Consider the following 27,061-nt stretch of genomic DNA (forward strand, 5'->3'; position numbering starts at 1 on the left):
AGCAATTTGAAATGTTTTGCAGGAATTCAGAATGTATATACAATCTATTTACAAAGTTTTATGTTTGAAATGTAAGCTGAAGTGAATATTTAGGGATTTCAACTTTGATTATTTTTATGTAATAAAAATATTTAAGTAAGTTGTTCCTAAGCGAATGCAATAATGTAATCTTGCTGTTCCCAAAATCAGGGAATTAAGGAACATACAAATGATTCTTTTTTTTTTGTTGTTGTTGTTTCTTTTCCTTCCTTTATAACTGATGACCTTCGTATTGCCAATCTTTTTATGCAGTGGTCTTATGGCTTCTACCTCATTCATATCCAAGGTCAAAATGGTTTAGAAGTTTATTGCAAAACCAAAGACTTGAAGAAAAAATGGCTTGAACAATTTCAGATGGCTCTGTAAGTATATTTTTATTAAGGTAGAATTGCATTCATCACCAGTGTAAGCATATCACTTAAATTATGCTGAACTGCTTTCATGTTTAGATTTTTTTAATACAGCCTAGTTATCTATTTTATTATTGACTTTCTGACAACTGACTGGCAACTTCATGAACAGAATATTTCCCTGAAACTCCTCTTGGAAAAGGAAGAGGGCACTCTAGGCTGTGTATCACTTTCCAACTTTGCTGCTAAGACTGTCTTAGTAATACTGTCTTAAGCAACCAGGGGGAGATATTAGTTTTTCTAGCAATAAATATCTAACATAATAGTGACGTTTTTTCCCCTCCTCCTTTTTTTTTTTTTTTTTTTTATTAATTGAAATATATTTTTTTGAAAGGTGATGCTGATGATTTGAGAGAGGATCCTGGCATCTTCCCTAGTGACTTGTAACTAATTTATTGTTTAGTATTTGGATCAAGTTGCTTGGCTTATTAAATTTAGTGTCAAAAGACTGATTTCCTTTATATGTTTTCAACTAAAAGAGATGCAGATTACATTATTGTTATGCAGCATGAGCATTATTTCCATTTCTGATTCTTGTCAGAAAGATAAACATGATTATTGACACCTCAGGTATTCTGATTAAATTTAAAACATGTGAACAAGGGAATTGGATGACAGGGCGATGCTTGCTTTATGGTTTAAAAAAAAAAAAATTGTGAGGGGGAGTGAGATATTCCCAGTGAAACAGAGACACAGCATTAATAAAGATAGTTTTAGGTGTGACTGTAAAGGTTTGTGGATTCAGAAAAAGGCTGTTACGAGCTGACAGGAGTGAAACTTGCTCGTAAACTATATATATCTATATATATATTTAAGAACTTAGTATGATGCATGCTAATGATTTAAATGAAAACATATGGGAGGAGAGCCTGGGCTGGACAGATAATATAAGGCCTGCTTGCTAGGGTTCCCATCTTGCTGATTTTTGTTGAAGACAAAAATGGCATGTGTTTTGGCAAAAATTTCTGGGTAGCATAATGGGAGATGGCAAGAGGTGTTTGTTTGTACGTATGCAGAAAGCTGAGTACTTTGTCTCTTTCTGTCCCTGTACTCTCCCTGCTTCACTTTCTGTAGTGTCATTATTGATATTTACTTAAACATAGATAAAATGTGTATGAAAAGCATGAGGAACGCACATTTATCAGCTTTAGCATTGAAACTATTGATTGCCCTTCAGGCATCCTGGTCCAGTGCACAAAAAACCCCCAACCAAGCAAAACAAAAGTCAGCCCAGGAGCTAAAGAGTGCAGTAAGAGAGCTATGTTTTTTCCCAGGAGCGTATCCTCTGTTCTTCCCAAATGTTTTTACCATTCTGTGTAGCCCCCCACCCCCTGCCATGTGTGTGGTGAGTGAGTGCAGCTGCGTATCCTTACCCAGCGTTAGGCACCAGCCCGTGCTCATGAGCTGTTCATGAGTGTGCCTTTGTGCACAATGGTTTACTGCCGCCGGGTGTCCCATGCCAGCAGAACAAAGGGAACCTGAAGGGTTGACAAGATAATGTGCTACTCTTTCTTTTTGGACAGATGGAGTCGGTCGTTGAAAATGAGTGGTGATGTCAGCCTTGTCTTGCGTGGATGTTTGTCCTTCTTGTAAACCCATACCTCTAGTTTAACCTCTTCCTGTGTGACTAAAGGCCATAATGCAGAGGCACGTGAGCAGCAGGGTTGCTGCAGGTCGTCAGGGCTGAGGTGTAACATGATGTAGTGGCATTATTTGTATTGGGCAATGCTTTTGTGCCCTTATATTTATGACCACTAGGTTTGAAAGCAATGGGGGGCTTTTATGCTTCCTGAAGTTTTTATACCTTTCCCCCAACTCTGTTACATGGGTTTGACTTCATAGCATATTTCCCTCAGCAGCTCTCCCCAAACATACTTCGGTGTATGTAGTGATAATTATATTCTAATTCATGCAGAGGCACCAGAATTTGTATTTGGGAATAAACTAAGCCAAGTGTTTTGAGCAATTGCTGGTTGGTTTGATTTGTTGTTTTCAGGGGTCTCACTGCCTGCTGTGTAGGTTACCTGTTCTATCGTGATTCTACTCTGAAAAGTAGCCATGATTGAAATTATGCTGTTATTCATCATACTCAATTATAATTGCTGCTTCTATGGGCAAAATACTTCTCATTACTTAAAAATTTTACTGAGACTGCAAAAGCAGCACAGTTGAAGAATTACATTCTTTTTTGATTATCAGAAATGATGTTGTTTACAGAGTTCCAGACAGAAATTTCAATGCAGTTTTGCTGCCTTCAGGATAGCATTCTGTATGAAGTCAGAACGCTGTGCAAGTGTTAATCTAAGAATGTAACAAGAGAACAAATTAGAATCTCTCTTATTATTTTTAAATTAAGAATTAACCTTGCTGCCAATAGAACAGTTTTTTGGCATAACTACGTGAGCTAGGCTGTAACTTTTTTTTTTTTTAGGAGCTTAGATGTTTATAGCAGTGTATGAACAACAGTGATGGTAGTTACATTGCTGAAAAGGCACCTACTGTTGAGATGGTGGTGTTACCGAGATGAGAATTTGTCTCCAGAAGCTTATGTTATTGATGAAGTATGAAATAGAGGAGAACATTGCTTTGCTGGTAGGACTTGATTTAGGTTTGGAGGGCAGGAATATATTAGGCACACTCGATATGGAAAATCTTTGAAGGAAGGAAGGCTGAAATCCCAGTGCAATTTCCAGAGTGTTACTTTTCGGAGTAGTAAGTTTCTGTTAGAAAACTAGTTTCACAAACCTGTGAAAATACTCTCCATCTTAGCCAGCTCTGTTGTTACTGTGGTATATGGAGAGTTGTTTTGTCATGAGGGAGGTTGGGAACGATGGGTTACTGGTCATAAGAACCTGAGTAAATTGTTTTTATTCATATGGCATTTCTGTTGCTACAGTATATATTTGCTGTTTTCCTGAGATTATTGCTTTATTTACAAAATATATAATACCAAAGCACCGCAATTTTTATTTTTCCTAAGAATTTCACGATGGTTATTGATGAAGCCTGCTCATACACTACATCCTCAGCGGCAATGATACTGCGGCACGGCTGCGCTGAATTGGATGCTATTGACCTGTTCACAGTAATCTCCACAGTTGAGGCTGGGTCACCTCCCCTGTGCCTCCCCCCCCTTTTTTTAAAAAAATTTTGTTTTGCTTTAAGTTTATTGTGTACAGCCTTCAAAATTGCTGGTTATTTGGGAGAGCTGGATTTTCTAGATGACAATAAAATGAAGTAGGACGCTGGGGCAGCACAGTTAACATTGCAGTCAAGCTCTTAAAGCTGAAACTTTGGTTGGACTGATAAATCTGATGAATTTGAGAGATTTTCATAGAGCTAGTAGGCAGAGACCAGTGGAGGATGTTTCAACAGGAGCCGTCATATCACAAACGGCTGAATTCTCTCTTGGTGTGCCCGTTCCCCCATTGATGTGAATGGAAGTTTTGCATGCACGGGGGAGCGTAACCCCTTATGGCCTCAGAAGAGATGCGCTGCTTAACAGCGATAGTGGTTAATTTGAGCAGTTACTGTTTTGTTCTTGGAACTCTGCTCATAGTAATGGATGAGTGTATAGCTGTCTGGAGTAAATAAGGACCTTTTAAAACATAGTGCTACAAAGACTTTACTGTACAAGATGTGGAATGTTTAAATTTAATCTAGCATGTCAAATAGCATTGGTTTAAATGCAAAGTCATTCCAAGTGATATCCAAGATAATATTAATAGAAGCGTACAGCCAAATTACTGCACCAAATTACTCAACCAGATTAGACGCATCAAGTATCAAGTGAAAGTTTGTCAGCAATGTGATAAAGTGCATGGCTTATTTGCTGTAACTAAGCCATTAAAAAACCTCAAAACCCAATTGTGAGTGTAAGATAGTTTTGTTAGATTTTCTAGTAGCATATCCTATCTAATTTTTTTCTCCTGTATTAAAAACAACCAGAAGAATCAGAACAAATATGTAATGTCTCGTAATATAACTGGAAATTACATAAAATATTTTATATTTTTGTTATTCAGCGTATACTAAAAGGTAGGAGCATTGATTGTTGTTTTTTTTTCCCCTAGAAAGCTCTCCTACAGATGCTTTTCTTATTTTAAAAATACTTATTTTTAAAAATAGTTGACTAATGAATTTATGCTAATCATTCTTTATTAAAAGAAACAACTCCTTGAAAGTTAAAGTTGTCCTCTATTATAAGCGTGTATATACCTCCGTTATTATTACTTTGGAACTACTTAGCTGACTAATTATCAGGCTTAATTTCTTATTATGTGGCAACTACTTTTCTCATCATTGCTGTGATGAATTTAATTTTCTTTTATTTCATCATAAAATGATGGAATAAATACTGAAAGAAAATATGTTATTACTGTCTTATGTTGACACTAAACATTTGCCTCCATCCACTAAATCTTCCTTTGTGTGTAGTTTGTTTCTTCATTACAGTAGAGCATGGAGCAGGTGTGTATTCCCTTCATCACAACAACAGAGACCTTTTCCATGAAAGGCCACGTACTATATTTTCCCACTGACTTACTATTTGAATCCATTAGTGTAATACAGCATGCAATATCTTATGCTGGCTTGTGCTGAATTTCTTTTGTCGTCACAATGTCCAGTTTGCTAATTTAATTAAGTCTTTCTCTGGTTTCTCAATTGGGCTTTATAATCCACTCTAAAAATGGCCATCAGCAAACTTGGCTTCAGTATTTATTCCTAGATAGGAACATATTACACAGAAATGCAACTTAAAATTTAATCACAGAAGAATTTAGGTTAGAAGGAGTGTGTGGAGATTGGCTCCTTCATTCTCCTGCTGGGCTTGAGCTGACAAGGCCCTGATCAACCTAAGTTAGTACTGCTGGATTTCAAGATGCACAGAACCAATGTTGCAACGTCTCATGCAACAGTGTTGTAACACGCCTTTTAATTAGGCCTTACTCAACATCTCTCTTTCACTGAGAAGTCCATGAAACATCTTCCAGGCAGAGGACAGGCCTTTTTTTTTAAATGTACTTAGTTAAAATTTCACCTTCAGAAGTATTATGATTGTAGTTTCTGCTTTGACATTGTTTCTGAAATTGCAATATTAACATCATGTCTAATTAGTAATGCCTGAAAAATCAGTGGGAAACACATGATCATTACAGTGATTAGGGCATGCATTAATTGCATGGAGTTAATGAAAAACATCCAAATAAAAGAGATTTCAGACATGAAAGCTGTACATCCCTCAAAAAATTAGTGGTTTCAGTTTTAATTACACTGTATTTAAGTTTTAGGTCACTACAGAGTTTGTGCAGCAGCTCAGGTACAGTCTAATACAGTTTTGAAAAATTACCATTTCAGTTAGACATAAATTCATACCCTGTAACTCAAGGGATGCAGAACTTATCATCTGATTGTAAGGAAATAATCCCGAGATGCATTGATTCTCAAACCTGATAGGTGTGCACGCAACATTTTAGATTAGGCAAGCTACATAAATTGTAACTAGAGCTCATTGATTTTCTAAATTTTAAAGAAAACTAGTACAAGAAACAAGGTAGGTGAAAAGTGTTCTTTTACCTATTACCATACCCATTTCCAAATTTGGTTTGCATTCTGTGACTAATGACATTGGTCAGATTCAGCTCAAATAGATCTGCTCCCTCAGTGCATTAATAATGCATATGCATTAAGACTTCTTCTGAGAGAATATCTGAGCTCCTGACATATTGAACACTGACATATTAAATTAAAGCTTTCTTATCAGAGCACTTTAAAAGCCTTAGACATCTGCTGCATTTTTCAAATAGCTTGCAAAGGTGTTTCACTTATACCAACCTCACATAGGTTACCAAAGCAATAAACACACACGTCTACCTGGGCTTCTCCATCAGTATAAATATTTCAATACAGCAAAAATGAATGCCAGTTCATGTCTGCAAAGAAGAATGGTTGCTTGTTCTTTCCTATGACTCCAGTTGTTTTTGATCAAATGTTTTTCAGGGTTATAAGCAACCATTCACAACATATTTATAGTTACGCAATTTCTTCAGGTTATTCCAGACACAGGAAGAACTGTGTGATGATTCTGTATATGATTAAGAGCACAGCGTAAGGACAGTGTAGAATGTGAAAGCCAAACAGAATTTATAAAAACAGTATGTAAGCACTTGGAGATGGTAAAGGTACTTTGATATTCTGTCTTCTGGTTCACAAAAATAAAAAATTTCCCAGTCCTTATGTTCTTACAACATACCTTGCCACATGTGAGGTATATTAATATGAAAATTAATAAATATTTCTTAAAATTCAGTGAAATAAAGATGTAATGACACTACATCATAAAAACAGAGTACGACCATCTAAATACTGGGGTTTTTTTTGGTCAAGGTGTTACTTTTTTTCAGTCTTAAACATGGAATTCTGCATTACATGTTTGTCCTACACATGTGCTAGTTTCTCCCTGCAAACCAAGGCTACCTTTTTTTGTTAGCAGATTTAGGTGTTTGCCCAGTAATATACAAGCTTATGGCTGTATACATCCTATATTTTTTTGTTTTTTACTCCAAAACATAGACTCTTGTCTTCAGTTAAGTGTTAAATATATGATAAAATATTTAAAGCTTATCAAGACAAGCAACTTTGTAAATTTGGATTTGTAAGACTTAAAACTTGCACAAATAAGACTCAGCTAGTGAATATTAAAGTATGTGAAGTATTGATGCTTTTGACTTACAAATACTGATGTACAACAAGCTTTGTTCCTATCAGGTGGTGGTTAAAAATGTTATACTGGAATAGATTAGCTCAAAGCAGTCCATCTTCCGTGCTTTTCAGTGAAGTAGGCTGATAAGGAAAAGGAAAGCCATTATCTTGTTTGAAACAATGCAGTATGTTTCCAAAAAGCTAACAAGATAATTTCCTTGATCTCAAAAAAGCCACTCATCATATGATCAAATAAGCAAATTTCCTAGCAAAGTCTTAGAAGTTGTGCGTTCTTGATCAAAAGCACAATTTACTTGTGATATGGTTAATTTAATTATATAACATGTCTTCTTGATGGAGACTCTTTGATGTGACAAACCAGAATGTTTGAGTATTAGCATATGGAGAATTGATTGATTGATTAATTCAGTAAATAGCATCTTCAAAGATGATTCTGAAATATAGCAGCCTAGCTGGAATGGAGAAAATGAATTAGCTGTAAGTAATCAGCATTGCTCCTGAGAAAAGAAGGTAGAAAAGAGGCTGAAAGTCATCCTTTGTGAAATGGTATTGCCCACCTCTAGTGAGAATACCCCTTAAGAATGTCATTTTCTATCTTCACCTTTTTACAGTAAATAATAAAATCCTTGTAAAGATTGAAAAAGCGTTATTCACTCATGGCTTTGTCTCTGCACTCTTATTTTGTCATTTTTTACACAAATGCCTTTCAATTAGATGACAGCATGTTGTATGAAGCGATAGTTGAAATGGCGATAGTTGCACAGAGCCGAAATGTTTCATGTGTAAAGAAAGGATAGTGCAAATGTGAGGCTGGTTCTGCTGTTAGTGGGGAACAGGATTCTAAGGGAGGCTCACTGCATATCAGAGCAGGGACTGAGATTGAACATCTCTCTGCATGAAATTCTTCATACGAGGTTTGGCTGAAAGATTTTTGTCTTGTTTGACAGTAACACATATGGTTTTCTGTTTCTTAACTTCTGTCCATGTTGTTACTTAAAACATTTGAATACATGACAAATGGTAGCTATATTTTATTGGCTAGTTAATTTTTCTGAGGTGCTTAGTACCAGTTGTCGTGGCTAACTTCTAAGGTGCTTACAATTTCGAAAGGAGGTAACTTTGTCACAAACCAGGAATTTTAACTTAGGATGTCCTTATAAATAATGTGTTACCAATTAATCACTTAGGAATACTTATGGCAGAGCTAGGTTTATTGATGCATTTTCTATAGTGATGTCAAATATTAGTAAAATAAGTAAAACCGGAATGAAAATTTTTGGTGTCCTCGGGTATTAACCTGTGCCACTTTCTTTATAGGCTATACTGCATGAATATAGCATCAGATTTCATGTCACATACACTTTAAAATGTTCTTCAGCAGTTTGTGCTCAGGGTGTCCATAATTTTGAACGGTTCTGTACGGAGCATTTTAAATTATTATAAGCGTAGCATGGAGTGCAGAATAATAACAGCTCTAAAATGCAAAGGTCTAACTCGGGGTTGAGAGTTGAGGAGAGTTCAAGGTATTGAGTTTTATCTGAGCTCCCTGTAGTATTTCTTCTTTTAATACTTAAAACAGTTGCAATTCACTGCAGACTCCTTATCTGATACTTCGTGCATCTGCTTATTTGTTACGCCTCTGGGCTCACAGGTGGGCATACATACATTAACTGTTCTCTAAAGCCAAGTTTTAATCAAGTGAAATGGCTACTCAGTTTCAAATATAATGCACTTTTAAAATTATGGAATATTTTGCAAACATATACATACAATCGAACCCTGTGTAATTTCTTGTGACATAATTGCCTTTCTCAAAGAGACTGGTACGGGGAAAAAGATATTGAAAATCTGGCCTTAATAGCATTTCTGCAAAATGAGTCAAAACCAAAACCAAGAAGTATCATTAGAACTTCCTAGCATACTTTTCCCTTTTGGGGGAAAATTGTCAACCTCAAAGAAAAGGCAGCTCTCTCACTGTACTGTTAGACGGAACCTGTGACTGTTGGACAGCCCGTTCCCAACCCAAGAGCATCCGTATCTGGGCACCTGCTGTCACTCAGAAAAAACATGCGGGTGGGATTGCTGCTGGGGGAAGAGAAGGTTCCTCTTCTATCCAGGTTGACAGTCCCACTGAGTTATGACAATCTTGAGGAACATCCCTGGTCTGAAATGATACCTGTGAGGTTTATCATCAGTCCCCTGAGCAGAACAGTTCGATTCAGTCAGTATTTAGAATGCCTTTGCTTTCTGTGTATTTAACAGTAGAAGTGATCTACTCAATGTTGTCTAGGTCAGCACCTGCTTTTGTTGATAACCCTGTCTAGTTTTGCAGCTAATTCACTTTTGAAAGGAGCTTTCTTGATCCATTTGCAAAGAGTTACTTTTGCATTTCTCTGTGTGATGTATTTCTTCTTTATTTTTCTGTATGTGCTGCAATTCCGACAATGAAGTATGTATGTGCTTTTCTTGGTGGTAAAATGATGTGTGTATATCTAAGGAATATCAAACATTTTTCAGGTTCTTCCCTGCACCCCACACCCCTCCTCACACCCCCCCCCAGGTAATTTAGTTTAAAAATACTTGAAGTCTGGGAAGGAGAAGATGAGTTGATAATTAAGTACTCCAGAGAAGTAATTTTTCAACATTAATTGAAATGTTACTAATGGGTATATAAGCAACACCTTCTCAGTGGTCTTGATCCAGGGACGGGGGAGAATCTGTCCAGGTCTTAATTGCTGAAGTCAAGGTAGTATTGAAAAGCTGCCAATGAAGCAATTAAAAGAAATGGCCCTCAAAATACAGCAAGAAAGAGAGCAGAACTGGTCACTAACGGACAGCAGCAGACTTTGCAGGCAGGTTGTTTAAACTACAGTTTCTAAACTGGTGGCATTAAAGTTAATAGTAAATAGGCCTAGAATAAAAGAAAGAGGAGAATTTTTCTTTGTGCTGTGTTCTGAAGTCTCCTTCCTTTAGCTCCCTGCAGTATATGAAGCCACAAGGTGGTTGGTAGGCTTCCCGCGCTCTCTGCTGCTGGATACCTGCATGTTGCTGGTGCTGAGTGATGAGATTGACACCCATAGCCAGGAGCCAAAGGCTGCAGATTCTGCCTGCTTCTGCTCTCTGCGTCTTTGTAACACCACCTCTTCTCTTTTGTGTGCCCTTTTACTGTAGAGGCAGTGTTATTTGCATTTCATTAATTTCCTATTTAAAAATTAAACTTGCTATAAGAATTTAATTAATCTAATCAACATAATACTTTATTTCATCCCTTTATTATATTTTTGTTAGATTTGTTGTCAGCCTGTAGGCTTTCAGAAATATGTCCATGCAAAACAAACTCGAGCCAATCGTTCTTAAAGTCTGTAAGGCTAATAGCGAAACATCTGAAGGGCAAAACATCCAAGGGAAGATGTGCTCAGTATGTTAAAATTTGTCAAATAAGGATTTTTTTCATTGTTTATATCTTTAGAAATATGGCCTTTCTGGAAACGAAGACTGTGATTTTAACGTGCTTATTCTCCACGTGGGAAAGTAGAAGGAAGGATCTATAGTAAACTACCTCTTAACCTTTTATTTCTTCTCTTGGAACACATTATCTGTAGTAACTACATATTTAATAGAGAGATAAGACAGAGTTTTGGGTCTGAAAATTTAGTAGTTTTCCCGGTGTGTTTTATTTTGTCAGCCTTAACTGTGTAGAGGAAGTTAAACTGACAGTAAAAGAAATCATATTTGCATGTAGCACACTGAAGAAACTACAGTGCATTTGTTTAGTCCAACCTGTTGTGAAAGATACTTTATATAGTTCTTGGAAACATTTTCTTGTTGGAAACAAACATGAATGTAAGAATGCTGGTAAAAAAATTAAACTGTTTCTGCATGGTAGCCAAGTGCCCGTTGTATGCTATTGCTATTCAGGTGCACTCTGATCTTAATGTTTTCTCATCAGAATATGGTTTTGATTAAGTAAGGAAATGACAGTAACAAATCCCATCTAAGCTGCTTGATGCTGATGTTGTACACTTTTCATTGTAGTATGCGTCTTGAAAACACTTTAGTCCCAAGGTGATCAGTTTTGTAAAATGACGTATAGAACTTACGCTGTTGGGTACGTCAAGATCTCCAAGGCTCATTATTTTATTTTAAGTATTAGTGTTTTGATTGTGACATTTATGTCTTGAGGGGTAAGAATTACTTTAGGTTTTTGAACTGTTATCCCAATTGCTATAGGAAAGTGCTAGAAAATTGTAGCTTAAACTGTTTCATTTTATTCATGTGCACAATTATTTTGGTATTTTGAGGTAGGATAGTAGAGAGAACTCATTCCTTATTCTATAGGCATAGGAATAGGTGCGTAGATGTCTCGTCTGACAAGATAATTTTGGGCTATCTGTAGCATTACACTGTGGTCAGCTGTGCCATTAATCTAGGCAAACATTATTCCTGGAGTGAATTCTGACTGCAAAAGCTTGTGGGGGACTGTTAATAACGTGACACTTTCTGACACTATTTATAAAGGTGGTGTGTTATCTGGGCACCTGAAGACAGAGTTGGCCTATGATCAATTTACTCTTCTGAGAAGTAAAAGTCAATAGAAAGAAGTGGCACTCTAAATGCAAAGAATTATTTTTAAAAGGGGAATATTGCACACACACAAGGTCATCAAAAATGTTGCACTCCAAAATCTGATGGCATTGAGAGCAATCAAATAAGATACCTGGATAACTTTCTTCTACACTGAACTCTGCAGACTTTACAGACAAAAGATCTGTTCAGAGACGCAGGATTGACTGAAGAAGGTGGTCATTCTGCTCCTTGAACAGTGGCTCCGATGGCCAATGCAGAGATGAGAATTGCGTGTCCAAATGATGAAGGAGACAAGCAAGACAGGCATCTGCAGGTCTCTGGGTTGGTGGTGTAGCAGTGAATTGGTCCCAGTGGGACTAATATTCTGCAAGTAACTTGGAAAGAGAAAGCTTTACTCAAAAGGCTCAGGGGCAGCCCAAGGACATGGAGTGACTGGAGTATATCTGGTTATGGGGATCCAGCACTATGCGGGAGAGGGCACTTGTGGTTGTCCTTTACAAAAACTCTGCTGCTGAATTGAGGAGAGAATTGGAAAAATTTTCCTAATTACAGATTCACTGTTTCTGTATCCTGACATTTTGTCTCTGCTAGAGTGTAGGAGTTAAAACAGCCTGGGGAAAAAGTAGAAGAGAGGAAGGGAAACTGCTTTTCACTCCCCCGATTGCTTGTGAAAATAAAAGACAAGAGTTTTAACATAAAATGAGGAACATGTTCTTTGTCATTATTTACCTCAGATTAAGTATTCCTGGTATGTGGGTGACTTCCTGCACTGTCCACTCATCAAGATTGTTCAGCAGCAGAAACAGATAAAGTATTTCATTTGCAGTGAGCCTGGGGCACCCCATAGTAGAAGTTATTGTGAAAGAGGACTGAGGAACCTGTGAGAGTGCTTCCCTGGTGACTGTTCCACTGTGATGGGGAAGGAACCCAGTTTAAGTCCTAAATTAGATTTTTCCTAAGGCTAGCCACAGAAATTACTTCAATATGTTTGAATTTTCATAACAATCGTGTGTGTGTTCCCCCCACCCCCGGCCACGAAATCTTCATTCTGAAGAAGAAAATATTAGCTTAAATTAATACCCACCTAATTTTCAGGTTTTTCTGTGTCTTGGAACATGCCCACAGGTTGGGAATTAGAAGGGAAAAGAAGATTTGAGAAGGCTGAAATGTTCTCTTTACTGTGTTGTGGCAGCTCTGTTCTGTATTCTCAGCATAAGGCTTGAATGCTGTAACTGAAAGAGCTCCTTTATGGTTGGACATGACATGACTATGAAAACTTGTATGCTGTCCTGTGACTGAAGTTATCAGCTTTATTTACTATATTCAAAAAAAATCAAAAAATAGTATATGCTATTCGGTGTGCAAAGTTTTGTGGAAAGAAGTTTCCTATGGTCCTGGTGGTATTTGGGCTTGGACAGTCACAGATGAGTTTTACTTAATCTCTAGTTGGAAACTTTTGTGTGGTATCAAGTTGGGTTATTTTTGCATTATTTATTGAAAACTAAAATATCAAACCCCTAGATTCATTAAGTTTCAGACTTTACATTAAAAGACTTGCTACTTGATATATACTGTTACAGTGCATCACCTCAGATTATCCCAGACTTGTCTGATGTGATGTGACTACAGAACTGAGTTTGCCATATTGCTGCATGACTGATCAGGTACTAGAATGTGCAAGAGTTTTCCTGTCTATGGTTAATACTGCAATATATATTTTCCTATAAAGCTTTCCTTATTCCACCTCTACATTTACAGTAGGTAATACACATTATCTTTTTATTTTTGCTGTAGTTTTTTCTGGTTTTTGTTGTATCATTAATTATCTTTCTATTTTGTGCTTCACTTTACAGTACTGTGTCTTCAGAGTTAGCATATGATTTCTTACTTTGTGTGGTTCTTTTCTAATGCCTTTATTGATGGGTGGAAACTTTTGCTTTCTCATAAATGTGAATGTTTTTTTTTTTATTTGAGCAGTGACGAAACGCCTTCTTGTCCAACATGAATCAACTGATAATGTATCTAAATATTAATATTTTTAATAGACTATTTCCTTTTGAAGAAAATGATGAGATAATGGGTAAAATCCATATCTTTTTGAAATGTGACAAACTCTCAAATTTGAGAATATATTTTGCTGATGTGTAAAGTGAAATAAAACACATTATATTTTCCCATTCCTGTCTGGCTTTAAATCCGAGACAGTAAGGATGAGTGATTAGAAAATAGAAAGGAAGAGACAAAAGAGAACTCGAATGTTGTTCTCAGTGAATGCAATGGCATTGTTCATTTTAAGACGACAGCTCGTAAGTATCTTCTAAGTCTGCACAAAAAATAAGACTAAGCAGCAGGTTAGGTTGTTGGTTGCTAGCAGCAGGTAGGTCTCTTGCTGATTCCTGCTCTTTCTGCACAGGATCTTCTGTGCTATGCTGAGGCTTTAGTCCCCTCCAGATTCCTTTAATGTATGGGTAATGTACTTCAGTGGCATCTCCTTTGATTCACTAAACTTTTGTTGTTAGGGATTTTTAGGCTTTTCCTTCTGAGCGATGTGGCTTTGGGTGAAAAAAGGGAGAAAAAGGGTATCTTCTGAGTGGTGGAAGGGCGGGCTAGCAAAATTTAAAAGGTCCTTTTGGTTTATGAATAGTTCCTATCTGCCCCTAAAAGAGCTACTCAGGCTCATGTCTTTTAAAAAAAAAAAAAAAAAGCTGTTTTAGAAGATCTTTGTGCTAGCTTGGCCTTAGTGAACAAGGAAATACATAAAGTTAGATGGCAGTGAATTGGTAGGAAGTATGAAAGATGTGTAGGTGGTCAAGAAAGAAAAGGTTTTTAGATAGAGAATTTATTGAAGCAATCATTAGAGTCTTACAACTACTAAACTAATACATGCTGGGGTTTAAAGAAAGTGAGGGATTCACTCTTCATGGTACATTTTTATGATTTTTAAGAACTGAGTAGTACTTGGAACCAAACCAGGTCCTCCCGTAGGTAATAGTGGAGAAGATAAACTGGAGCTTGAATTATGTTCCACAGTTTGTATTGTATTATATGTTTTCAGTTATGCAAGTAGGACAAGTGTATCCAAACTTTTGCATACAGTAGAGAGCCGAAGTTGTAAGTCTGTTTATCTGGATAAATCTTCTGTCTTATTTAGGACTTTATAATCCGATAGTTTAGCTTAGAGGTGCAATAAAACAACTTATGTTGAAATAAGGTGGAGGGCCTTGTGACAGCTCTTCCGTGCGGCATCAGCTTTATTCTTTGCCACTTTAGCACTATGCTTTCTTTCCTCTCAATAGTAACTTTTTCTATTAAGGACTGCAAAATGAAACTGAATGGCTTTATAAAATATAAAGAAACTCAAATATTACTTTTAATATAAAGAAGAGTGAACACAGTGTATCATCTTTGTTCTGTTAATAGGAGGTATATTTTCAGTAGTTCATGTATTTCAATCTTTGTGGAAGATAGCCCGAGAGAAGAATGGAAGAGAATTTTTACATACGAAAGGAAGTTATATAGTGATATGCTTGTGTTAAACAACTATCTGTGTGAGGTTGTCTTTTTTTTTTTTTCTTTTCATCCACTATGCTTATTATTTTTTGAAGATTGATCCTATTCTAATTAAATGAATGGAATTTTTTCTTTGGCTTGTTCTTGAAAAATGGTCCAGTTGTTAGGATTAATTTGATACGCTTTCAAATCTGATCAGTCTCTGCACATTAGGCTGATACTTTTGACATGTTTTGCAAGCTATCCTGGCCTGAATGAAATGGTCAACAAAAAGCAGCTTTTGTTGGGGGTGTAAGTACTGTAACTTGTTCTAGGGAGTTTTCAGGACTGTCCATAGTTAACTTGTGTAGCCTAAGAGGTCTTAGCAGTCCCTTCGTAAACATGTTGTAAAATACAGGCCTTGCTCTGTGGAGTTAACCACCCCAAAATTATACACTGTTCTCCTGCTTTAAAAAGTTCTTTACTTTTTTGAGATTAATTCTATCCTGATAGCTGTACCTTCCTGCTGTGAATGGGTAGTATCCATGCCCGTTTTAGTAGGCAGGAGCTGTGGTATTGACATCTTGCATATCATAGCAGAGAGAGAGACACTAGTGAGCTAGTTAAAACAGTACTGACTGTAAGATTATTTTCAAGCATAAAAGCAAAATCCCATTTGCTTTTTGAGTATAGTTTCATTTTCAGCACATTCATTTTCAGCAGGCGGATCAGAAGACTGACCTTTCTGACCCTAGGTACTTAAACAGATTCTTTGAATTTTTTTTTCATAAGACTTTTCATTCAGTCCTGGAGAGATTGATGCTTGCATGGTTAGCTATATTTATGTTTCCTTGCAGTTTGTGGCTGGTCTATGTTTTAGTCTAGAAGTTATTTATAATACATAAAAATGAAATTTCTATGATGAGTATCTCCAACTTTAATGCATGAAGTTGTAATTCTGTGTGTTGGAAGAGCTTCTGGTCTTTTCTTTGAGTGTTGTAGATTCTTACATTCTTACCCTCGGGGTTTTTTTTTCCTATTTTAAATTCCTGTGCATCGTGCATTCCTATGTTTTTGCTAGAAAAATACCAGAATTCCAATATAAATAATATTTTAAAATACATTAATCCTTACTATATATTTTTTTTTGCTTGTCTGATACAATCTAGCTTAGTATTAAATTATGCACCTAGCATTTCAGTGTTACTGGTTTTGATGGTGTTAAGCTAGTTTGGGGATGTTACTGAATTAAAAAAAAAAAAAAAAAAAAAAAAAAAAAACAAACAAAAAAAACAAAACCAAAACCAAATCAATTGAAAATTCCTGTTGTCCCCTGAGTCTTGGAAATTGGGAAGATAGCAGAAAAAATTGAATGGATTACTTAATAAAATTTAAGTAAACCTGCAAACAGTCACCGCTGCAAGAAAACACGTCACTTTTAAATTATACTCCTGCTTCTAAAAGGGATCAGTAGGGAGGATAAACAAAACACATGTGCAATAATGGACCACTGCTTTGTACATAAATTTGATGTTTGGAAATAAGTCTGACGATAGTGTGTTAGTATCTTAGCAGTATGAATAGTGATCTTCTGTTTTATTTGTTAAATTAAGTGTGCGTAGCAACAGCTGCAGGCATTGGGCAACTCATTTAAGAAAGACTAGCTAAACCCCAGTAGATATTTTCTAACTGCTTTTGAAATCACTTATGTTACCCAGTGTATTGCTGCATAATTGTGACCTAACTGTCACAAATTTGCTGCTCATGTTTTCCAATGTCGTGGTTCTTGGTGTGAGCTGCTCTTCCTTGTACATCCACATAACAAAATACTTGAGAATGAAAAAGTGAGCCTTCTTTAGGTCCATAAAATGATCCTAGTTACTTGAGTAGGAATAAAAACCAGATGATGTTTGTTTTGATGTATGGTCTTTCTAGTTATTGTGACAGTTAAGGTAGTTGCAGGGTGTATTTTAAGGACCAGGTCTGCATAATATCATAATTCAGACTTCGTTTCAAGGTGTGTGGTAAAATCCATATTTCTGGCTCACCTCAGGGAAAAACATTAAAGTGTTAATAAAACTAGTTGTTCGCGGATTCAGGGTTTCCTGCTGTGAATGCTGCATAATGTTCTAGATTTCATCAGTTTAAAGCAGATTTTTAATATTTTTTTTTTTTTTTTAAGGTCAAACATACGGCCAGACTATGCGGATACCAGCTTTCATGAGTTCAAAATGCATACCTTCAGTCGCGTGACATCTTGCAAAGTCTGCCAGATGCTTCTGAGGTAAGATTTTTAAGGGTGTGGTTTTTTTTTTTCCCCCCAGGTGAAATATCTGAATCAAAGGAGTGTGTGGAAATACATGGCTAGCTGGTTACTTGTCCAAGAGAGACAAGCCATGAAGTCATACGTAGTATTTCTCGTTGTATTAGCAAGTTTTTACGATCAAATTTCCAAATATTAGCAGGAGTGCTATTAAAAGCTCAAAACCTCAAGATGCTCCTCATTTATCAGAAGGGTACTTTATCACAATTCTTTGAGAATTGCTTTATTTAATACAGAAGTTCTTATGTAAGAGTGAATGACAAGCATTTTGTACAGCTTTGACTACCATGACTGTTCCACAGGTCCCACTGCTGTAGACCACCAGTTGCAAGAACAGATGGAATATTTTTTTCAGAAAATCGGATTATGACAATGCTCATAAATGCTTGATAGGGGGAGCTTGCTTTGTGAGGCAGAAAATAACTGTGAGGCATTAACAGGCATTTCTGAACCAGAGATATGTAGACAAATTGAAGATAGATGTTACAAAGCTAGATAAGAAATGCAAGCAAACAGCTAATGCTTTCAAGAGCAAGGATCTGTAAGGCTAAATTAAGCTAAGAAATTCCATGTTTTCTGCCTCTTTCCTCTGAAACACACACGCATGCACATCTGTAGTTTCTCATTCGTTATTCAAGCTATCTTTTAGGAGCTACCTTGGTTTTTTGTAAATATGGAATGTCCAATGGTATAGAGGTGTGTATTGAACCTAAATTTCATAGTGTAAGTTGGAGGTGCAAAAGCTTTGTAAACTTTGGCCAGTTCAGGTGCTCATGTTGCATATTGTTGATGTTTCGAAAAATGTAGCTACAGCATTTTAGAAAGGTCATTTGAAGTATGGGTAGTGCTTTTATTAAGCACAGGCATGGAATAAAATAACTTCAGGTATATTCTTCCCTCTCATGTATTTTTTCCTTTAGCAACCTTTTTTCTGAACAGTTAGATTGACCTGGATTTTCAGAGATTTTTTTTTTTTGGATGATTTTTTTTTTTCCTCAATGCAATAAGGTCTAAGTGACTACGAAGAGCGGGGCAGATGTCCTGAACTTTTAAGGAACTTAAAGAGAGACGGCAGGGCTACTTTCTGAATTTGAAGCAGTATAGTAGAGTTGTCGTGTCTCTGTTACTGCACTAACTGCTGTTGCTGAGAAACAGCTCTCTTGCTTTCGGGACACAGCCCGCGGGATGCTGCATTGCTCTGCATAGGCATACCAATTTGCTTGAAGATAGCTTGGGTATTCCCCTGGATATCTAAGTTGTATTGAAAGCCTACTGGACTTAGCTTCATAAAGTGCCTAAGTCATTTTTTAAAAGGGATTGTCATTTTAAGCTTCAAACATAAGCTAATGTGTAAATACTTGGAAAAAAAAAATCTGAACCTTACTGCCTAATCTTTAAGTGGGAATAAAATCCTGGTCTTAGAAGCATCTGTAGTGAAAGATAATGTTACATCCCATATTTTTATCTAGAGAATCTTGCATTCCTGTGTAGCAATAAGAAAAAAAAAATATGGAAGACTGCATTAAAATATTTTTATACTTTCTACTTATTTGTCTTTAAGTTTGCGTATTCCAATCCTTAAAAGTACTGAGCTTCTGAATTTAATTAAAAATATATTTCATCACTAGCAGTCTAGAAATTGCTGTAGTAAATAGCAGTTGCTGTACATTTCATTAAGGTTTAACTTGTGCGGTCCTGTGTTCCATATGAGATACCTGATTTTCCTTTGAAGCTGAAGGTGTTACGTTAGAGTAGGATGCATAACCACTCCAAACTGGTCAGGATGATGTCGGAGACAGACAAGTCTAGTGTGAAGAGTAAGCAGATACATCAGTAGATGGAACTCATATAATTGTTTAGAGGTACATGTAAAAAACAGTGCCCCTGTTAGCCATTCAGTGAATCATACCTGAGAGAAAACCCATACAAAATCTGAAATAAATCCGTTTCCTCAGATTCAAATTCAGATTCCGATTCATTAAGGGAAATTGGAGGACATCTAGAGTAAGGAAAGTCTGCTTATTTAGCAGCTCTCAACATTAACTAAAGTGTACCTGGATATCTATATCTTTTTTTTGTGTGCGTGCATATGTGTGTAAATGAACAAATTTAAAGTCAAGAATAGCTGCAATGTAGCCTATAAACTCCTTAATGCAACTCTCTTGGAATGGATCTTATTCTTCATGGTGTGTAGGCAAATTCCCATTGAGATGAAACAAAGTGTAGATCTATAGTAGGATAGATACATATTGGTACAATTTCAAGTGTACTGTGCCAAAGTTGCTTTGGGCTAAATTGAAATGGAGATTATTTTTCTACTAATAGTCCAGAAGAACCATCTAGTTGTGATTTTTAAATGGCTAGTAGTGACAAAAAGCGGATGAGCTGCTTGTCAGTTGTCACTTTTTCTTAAGCCTGTAAGGACCATCATTATGCAGAGCAGCAAATGACTTTTAATACCTTCTGCCATGTCTCTTATTTCCTTTATGTATGGAATTTATCATCTCTAATGTATCACTACCGAATTTTATTTTACAGGGGAACATTTTATCAAGGCTATTTATGTTCTAAGTGTGGCGCGGGAGCACACAAAGAGTGTTTAGGAAGATTAGACAATTGTGGCAGAGCTAATTCAGGTGGTAAGTCATTTTTATTGTTAGAATACCATTTTTAATTAGGACATAAAACTTGCTAGATATAATTAAGGTTTAATTTGACTCTAATTTGTGTTTATTGTAACATACATACTTGTGAAACTACCATTTATAAGCACAATTAGAATTGCATTTAGAATTCATAGGGATTTTTATTGCTACTAAATTGAAATGTTTGAAAGCAGGAGAGAACTGTTATAGGTCAAACCCAATTTCTTCGTCAATGTCGTATACAACAAAGAATTGCTCTCATTTTAATCGTAGACTGCTCATATGTAACACATACTGTACGGCATATCATCTATCATCCTTGTGGTTCTCCCTTTATGTCTATATCAATTTCCATATTTTCCTCTCTGCTCCTATAGCTGTTTGTTTGTGTTGCCTCTTTCATCTCTTTGGTTTCCATGGTTTCTGTCCACTCACAATATTCACAAAAAGGTGATTGATGGCTCTCTCCACTTCCCACATCTAAGGACCGTTTTTTTCCTCTTCTTTTAATCGATTGCGGTACTCTGTGAGTTTTCTTCCCTGGGCATTGTCACTTTGCATGTGCCCTATTCTTCTTCTGCTCTTTGGGACCTCAAAGACTGTTTTGACTTCAGCTACCGTTTGGTCTCCCTCTGACGACTCAAATTTGACCTCTTTCGTTTCTGCTCAGTATTGTATCCATAATTCTGACATCCTCCGGATCTCCCACTGCTAATGCCAAATGTTAGCTCTCATCATTTGCCCCTTTCCTTCCCTGTAGCTGTTCAATCGGTGGCAGTGATTTCATTACGCTCCAGCCAGTCACATAACCATAGTGCTGTTTTTCACTCTTCCCTCTGTCCAGGTTCTTCACTATTCTTTCTTCTTTCTGGAGATTATTTGGTGTTGGTGGGGGGGACACCTGACAAACACACACCTCACCACCCCCAAATCTCCCTCCCGATTAATATGTTTGAATTCCTGTTGTTTGAATGTGTTTGAAAGACAAAAGCCATTGGAACACATGATGATTTCTGGAAAGTATAGTTGTATATGTTGGGGAAGTTTCTAGTTAATTGTCCTTCTCAATTCTCTAAAACCTGCACATTCCTTTCCAGAATTATTTCAGTACAGTTTGTGAAGTTTCTCATGTCTCACATATCTCACATAAGCTACCGCAACCTCCTCCATGGGGTTATTTTCTTTTTGACTTTACTGTTGAAAATCTTTGCAAAATGCTGTTGTAGAGATAGTTGCTCTCCCACTGCTTGAATTACATCATGATTCCATCCACTGCTCTTCACTAAGCTGCTGCTTCAAGATTTTTGTTTTGGCTTTTTCTTCCTTTCAAAATTGTATAAGCTTGTTTCTGAGTTCTACTTGGGTTTTGGCTCACTGTGCTATTTGCCTGCCTTCATTCTTTGATAAAATCATCAGAATCAAAGAATCATAGAATAGTTTGGGTTGGAAGGGACCTTTAAAGGCCATCTAGTCCAATCCCCATGCAATGAGCAGGGACATCTTCAACCAGATCAGGTTGCTCAGAGCCCCGTCCAACCTGACCATGAATGTTGCCAGGGATGGGACATCTACAGCCTCTCTGGGCAGCCTGTGCCAGTGTTTCACCACCCTCATTGTAAAAAAAATTCCTCCTTATATCTAATCTAAATCTTCCCTCTTTTAGTTTAAAGCCATTACCCCTTGTCCTATCGCAACAGGCCCTGCTAAAAATTTTGTCCCCATCTTTCCTGTAGGCCCCCTTTAAGTACTGAAAGACCTCAATAAGGTCTCTTTAAGTATTGAAAGGCCACAAAAAGAGAAGGGAGCCTTCTCTTCTCCAGGCTGAACAACCCCAACTCTCTCAGCCTGTCCTCATAGGAGAGGTGCTCCAGCCTTCTGATCATCTTCATGGCCATCCTCTGGCCTTGCTCCAACAGGTCCACGTCTTTCCTGTGCTGAGGGCTTAGCAGGTGCTGAGTTCTCCTGCAGTCAATAAACTTTGCTTTCTCAGTTGCTTTCCTGCATTGTAGATCTTCCATGCTGTTGTCCAAGTCTGGATTTTTAAAAAATAACCTTTTGTAGATCTGAAAACCATAAAAGCAACCGTGGTATTTTTCATTGAAATGCTTTTTGTAACACAGATTTTTTTTCATAGAACCTCCTATGGATATTCTAAAGAAAATAAATATTTAAAATTATGTTAAAAATTGAATATTTTAAAGCAATTAAATTTAAATTAATAGAGTGGAAAAACAAACACATACTGTTCTTCACAAGAGAGCTATCTTCTGTGGTATAAACCCCGCCTACTTCTACTTTTTCTTTCCTTTGCACCTTCTGTTTTAATCGCTTTTGTAGTTTTTATTTTAATTGGATAGCTGGCACCCCAGGAGGCAGGAGCTTGTCTTTCTATTCCTCTGTAAAGATCTGTGGACACATATGGTGCAATGTGTATCAGTAAGAATGGCCATAAATTCCTAGATAACACAAGGTCTGATTTCTTGCAGTTTTTCTGTATATATACTTAAGTAATGCTGTGCACTTGCTAGAGGGAACAAAATGAAGAAAAAAAATAAATAACATTTCTGCTCCTTTGTAAGTGGAATAAATTATCATTTTGCAACTTCAAAGGAGCAGAATGTTATTTTGGATTTTACTTTAAATCATTGCCCTGATTTTTGTAAAATGATGCTGTACTGAGTCTTTCTTTAGTGAAGCTGGAAGCAACTGTATTGTTAAGATACTGTTTTGCGTTACATGTTTTGCTTATATCCAGGTGTTCTGCTCTCTGTCCTTTCTTCAAACTTCTTTTTCTCTTTTCAGTCTATTTTTTTTCCTATGCAAAGGCTCCCAGATTTCTGTAGCTCTAGTACAAGCTAGAAGGGTTGTGCATCTTCCACCTGTTCATGAGGCAGAATGACGGGAGGTGCTGGGCTGTGGCTTCCTTACAGTCTGCTCTGAGAGTAGATTGTAGCAGCAAAAGCAAACTCGAAATTACAGTTCTTGCCATGCTCCCTCTTGCTCTATGAATGAATAAGTATAGAAAGGGCAAATGGTTTTGCCCACTTTGCTGAAAATGTGTCTGCTCTCCACCTGATGAGGGACTTTAGGCAATGAATAGGAAGGGAAATATTGAGATTTTTCTCTACTGTTTTCCTTTTTTACTCTTTATTTGCCTTTTTAAAGCAAGAAGTGTTGATTGAGCAGTGCTGTCTATTCATAATGTGCACAGAGAAAGGAAAGGTTTAAGGAGGAGCTTTACCAGTTCCTGCTTTCCTATATGGTCCATAAAGGGATGGGACAATTCAGACTATTTTAAATACTGGTTTGTGCAGCTTAAGTAGGAATGATTTTCCAGAACTATACTGAGAAATTAAGTCTCCCATAAGTTATCTGCCATGCCTGCTAAGTTATGAAATGTTATTAAAAGAATGCAGACACAAAGATACCATGTAAAAGTCAACATTTCCATTTTGTGGAAACAGTATGCTCTACATGCACAAAATTCTAACATAGTTTTAATTTTGAAGCTGATTTGTTTTTTTTTTTAATCTTTAGAGAAATTAATTTACATTAAATTTAATTTTTCTAGTAGTAACATTTGCTGCTCCTATGGGAAATTAGCAAAGGTGGCCTGAGAGTGCTGTTAGATAAGAAATTGTGGAGCGTAGCCGGAATGCTTCAATAGTAGCAAAATGCCTGGAACGTTTATTGTGCCACTATATATTTCTTTTGTTTCTAGGGAACTAGTAGAGCCTTTTTCACAGGGTATAATGGACATGAAACACAATCATCTTTTTAGGAAACTGGACATTATTATTCCCCAGTCATGTGGTATTAGTTATGGCCACAGACATGGAATATGTACATATATATCCCATGATATACATGTGGTCTGTTTAATCTGGTGTTCTGTCATTCTGCCAATGGTTGATTTGAGATGCTTCACAGGAAAGTGCAAATCCCCTGTGTGGAAGACAATGCCCAGGAATGAGGCTACTTTCTTAATCCTGTGAAATTTTCTTTTTATCTTTTTGGTGTTCTAAGAGTTTTTATATCTTGTTAATGCTTTTGCATACCTTCCCTATTTTTCTTGATAGAAATATCTAACTGCATTTCAGAAGTTTTGGAGCGAGCAGTGAGTTTTGTAAAGTTCTTGTTTGGCTTTTAGGTTTTATTGTTGTTTTTTGTAGGTTGCATATCTTATCCTGGTTATGTTTGACCTTTTTAATTTAACATGAGACTTTGTGGGTTTTTGTGAGAAAGGTCAATGGAAGCCTTGACTGACTGCTTCTATATGATAAATCATTTTGTAACTTCTCATGACCTCTTATTAATATACTCTCTGAACTGAATAGTCTTAAATTTTTTTTATTATCTCTTCACAAGTGGAACTTTTTCTATGCCTCAATTTCCATTCCCATTCTGTAGAATTCTTCTATTTCTAGAGGTCTATTTTAAAAGAGGTGGTCAGAATTCAAAATGCTGCTATAAGAATATACCATTAGGTTTTTTAAAGGCATTTGAATTTTTTTCAGCATTTTCTAGTTTTGTACAGTTTAAGATTTTGTTTTCTTTTTAGACTAGTAAGCAGAAGTTTTTGCTAGCCTTTCTGAAATGATGCTTAGAACCTCCCTGAGTGGATTAAATCTTTTTGTATTTCATTCCAAGTCACAGTTTGTGAAAATTCAAAACATCCAAAAAGACATCCAAAGAAACCTTTAGAATGACAAATTTAATAAGTGTCAGATTTAGATGATGCACTTCTGAGAAACATTCACAAAATCTGAAGATAAATTGCTGTGTTGTCACGCTACGCCTTATACACAAACATATGCCAGCTCTTCAGATGTTTTGCTTCAGAGAAGGCCAGTTCAACAGACTGTAGCAGTCACAGCAATAAAAGATGCAGAGTTAATCAGCTGAATTAATAAATAAAACAAAAGGTCTGCATTTAGGCCTTGGTTTTTTGTGTTATTGTTCCTGCCCTTGTTGCCGTAAGTCAGCAGTGCTGGTCGAATCACACAGAATTGTAGGGGTTGGAAGGGACCTTCAGAGATCACCTAGTCCAACCCCCCAGTCTTCTGTGCTCATTTCTGTCATTATTGGTTTAATGTTTTTCCCCTGAAGTGCTGCCCTATACAAGCTCAACTAGTCCTCTGCATTTTCATATATTTTACCTTTATGTCCCATCGCTTAATTTTGTCTGTGACTTGAAATCCTTCGTGCCCCCTCTTTTTTGCTAATGTTCGGATGAACTTCAAGTCTGATTGTGCAGTCTTAAAGACAAAGCCTTATGAAATCCTTAAACACAAGGATTACAAAATGGATGCACATATTTCCCTGACGGGGCCATATAAGGATGTATGTGGTGTTCTTTCCTCTGGTGGCTGATGTGGAGGTCTCCCCTTCTGTTTCTACTCCTCTGGCTTCTCAGCTGTGCTCCTATGCCTTATTTCAAGGCAGAGGACAATTTTACTTACCTGGTGATGCTCTCCCACTAGTCGGAAGAGTTTCTATTTGGGAATGGTTAAGACTGGGACCTTTGGTAAGTGAGCATGAGTAAGACACACCTTTAGCAGACAAAGGGAGAAACTGTCTCCCTCCTTATGCCCACTTGCATTGTGCAGGTTGTTCTGTGGCCCTTGCAATTTCTGCAGAGGCCTTCAGGACTGATAAAACAGTATCACTCTGCCCAGAACATACTCCAGAACTCCAGTCTGTTTCCTAGTCTAAACCAGCAGAATTAACAATCCATTTCTATTGCCAGACTGGAATTTTTCCAAGTCTGTCCAATTATATTGAATTACACATTCTCAGGCAAATGGTTGCTGGTTCAACAGACTATTGAATATTTCAATTAGATGAACCTCCAATAATGGTTCTAGAATCTGAAAATGTTTTGAATATTTTAAATACGGTGCCAAACCCACAAAATTTTCTTCTTTATATCACTGTTCCCAGGGAATGTTAGGAGCATCTCTCGTCAGGGCCTAAATAGATTAGAAAAACATTAAGTGGGCATTTTTATAGTAATTTTTAGTTAGCTTATGCATGATTCCTTTCTCCCTCAGATAATTCCATTTGAAAAAGTACTGCATTTCCCTAGTTGGAAAAGAAGTTTCTTCAACTGTGTGATGAACTTGAAAGAAAATGTAACCATATGAATGGGTTAAGTTTAGAGTTGCTTTCATATGGTAATGTGTATACTCAATAATATAGTCCATGCTGTTAATGTAATAATTGCTTGCTACAGCTCATTAGACATTATTCATAAAAAGCATGTGTTTTTGACATCTGAAAAGAAAACAGCAGCTTTCACTGTTTACCTTTTTGCTGACTTGATCAATAGTTGCAAAATTGCCAGCTCTCCTCCAAACCTACCATGCCAACAGAATTGACAAGTAAATGTTCAAATCCCAGAATTTCCATTGGACTTACACCACCTTTTGTTTAACTGCAACAAAGGTTGAGCTGTATTGTTTAACTAACCATCCTTGCTCAATCTGAACAGAAGTCACTTAAGGGGCTTGATTGATATTTTGTGCGGAGTCCTACACTATGGTACGACTAGGTCATGACGTGCTTTTCTTCTGATTATGCAGTGACTAGCTAAATGACCGGAAAGGAGCAGGTAGTCCCACAGCTCCTTCAAAGTAGCTTACTGTATACTTCCTGCATTTTAAATATTTTAAATTTTCTTTTAAAATAGGAAGGTGAGTAGTTTACTATATAACCTTTTTATTTACTCTCTATTTAGTTAGCATGTAAATCCAGCCGCACTGTTGCATCCCTGGGGAGCAGCTTATTCCCATTTTCCGATCTGTGCTCCCTCATTTATTCAGGCCAGCTGCTGCTCCTGTTGC

General features: G+C 36.8%; 1 protein-coding gene across 1 annotated transcript in view; it reads left to right on the plus strand.

The window, feature by feature from the left end:
• Positions 1 to 27,061, plus strand: part of VAV3 (vav guanine nucleotide exchange factor 3) — a 170,930-nt gene that overhangs the window by 83,677 nt on the left and 60,192 nt on the right. The window contains exons 15-17 of the mRNA XM_054211330.1: positions 292 to 401; positions 17,431 to 17,532; positions 20,110 to 20,210. Coding sequence (XP_054067305.1) covers positions 292 to 401; positions 17,431 to 17,532; positions 20,110 to 20,210 — 313 coding nt within the window. The remainder of the gene's footprint in view (positions 1 to 291; positions 402 to 17,430; positions 17,533 to 20,109; positions 20,211 to 27,061) is intronic.

This window comes from Rissa tridactyla, chromosome 8 (assembly GCF_028500815.1).
Source record: "Rissa tridactyla isolate bRisTri1 chromosome 8, bRisTri1.patW.cur.20221130, whole genome shotgun sequence".
Taxonomy (NCBI): domain Eukaryota; kingdom Metazoa; phylum Chordata; class Aves; order Charadriiformes; family Laridae; genus Rissa; species Rissa tridactyla.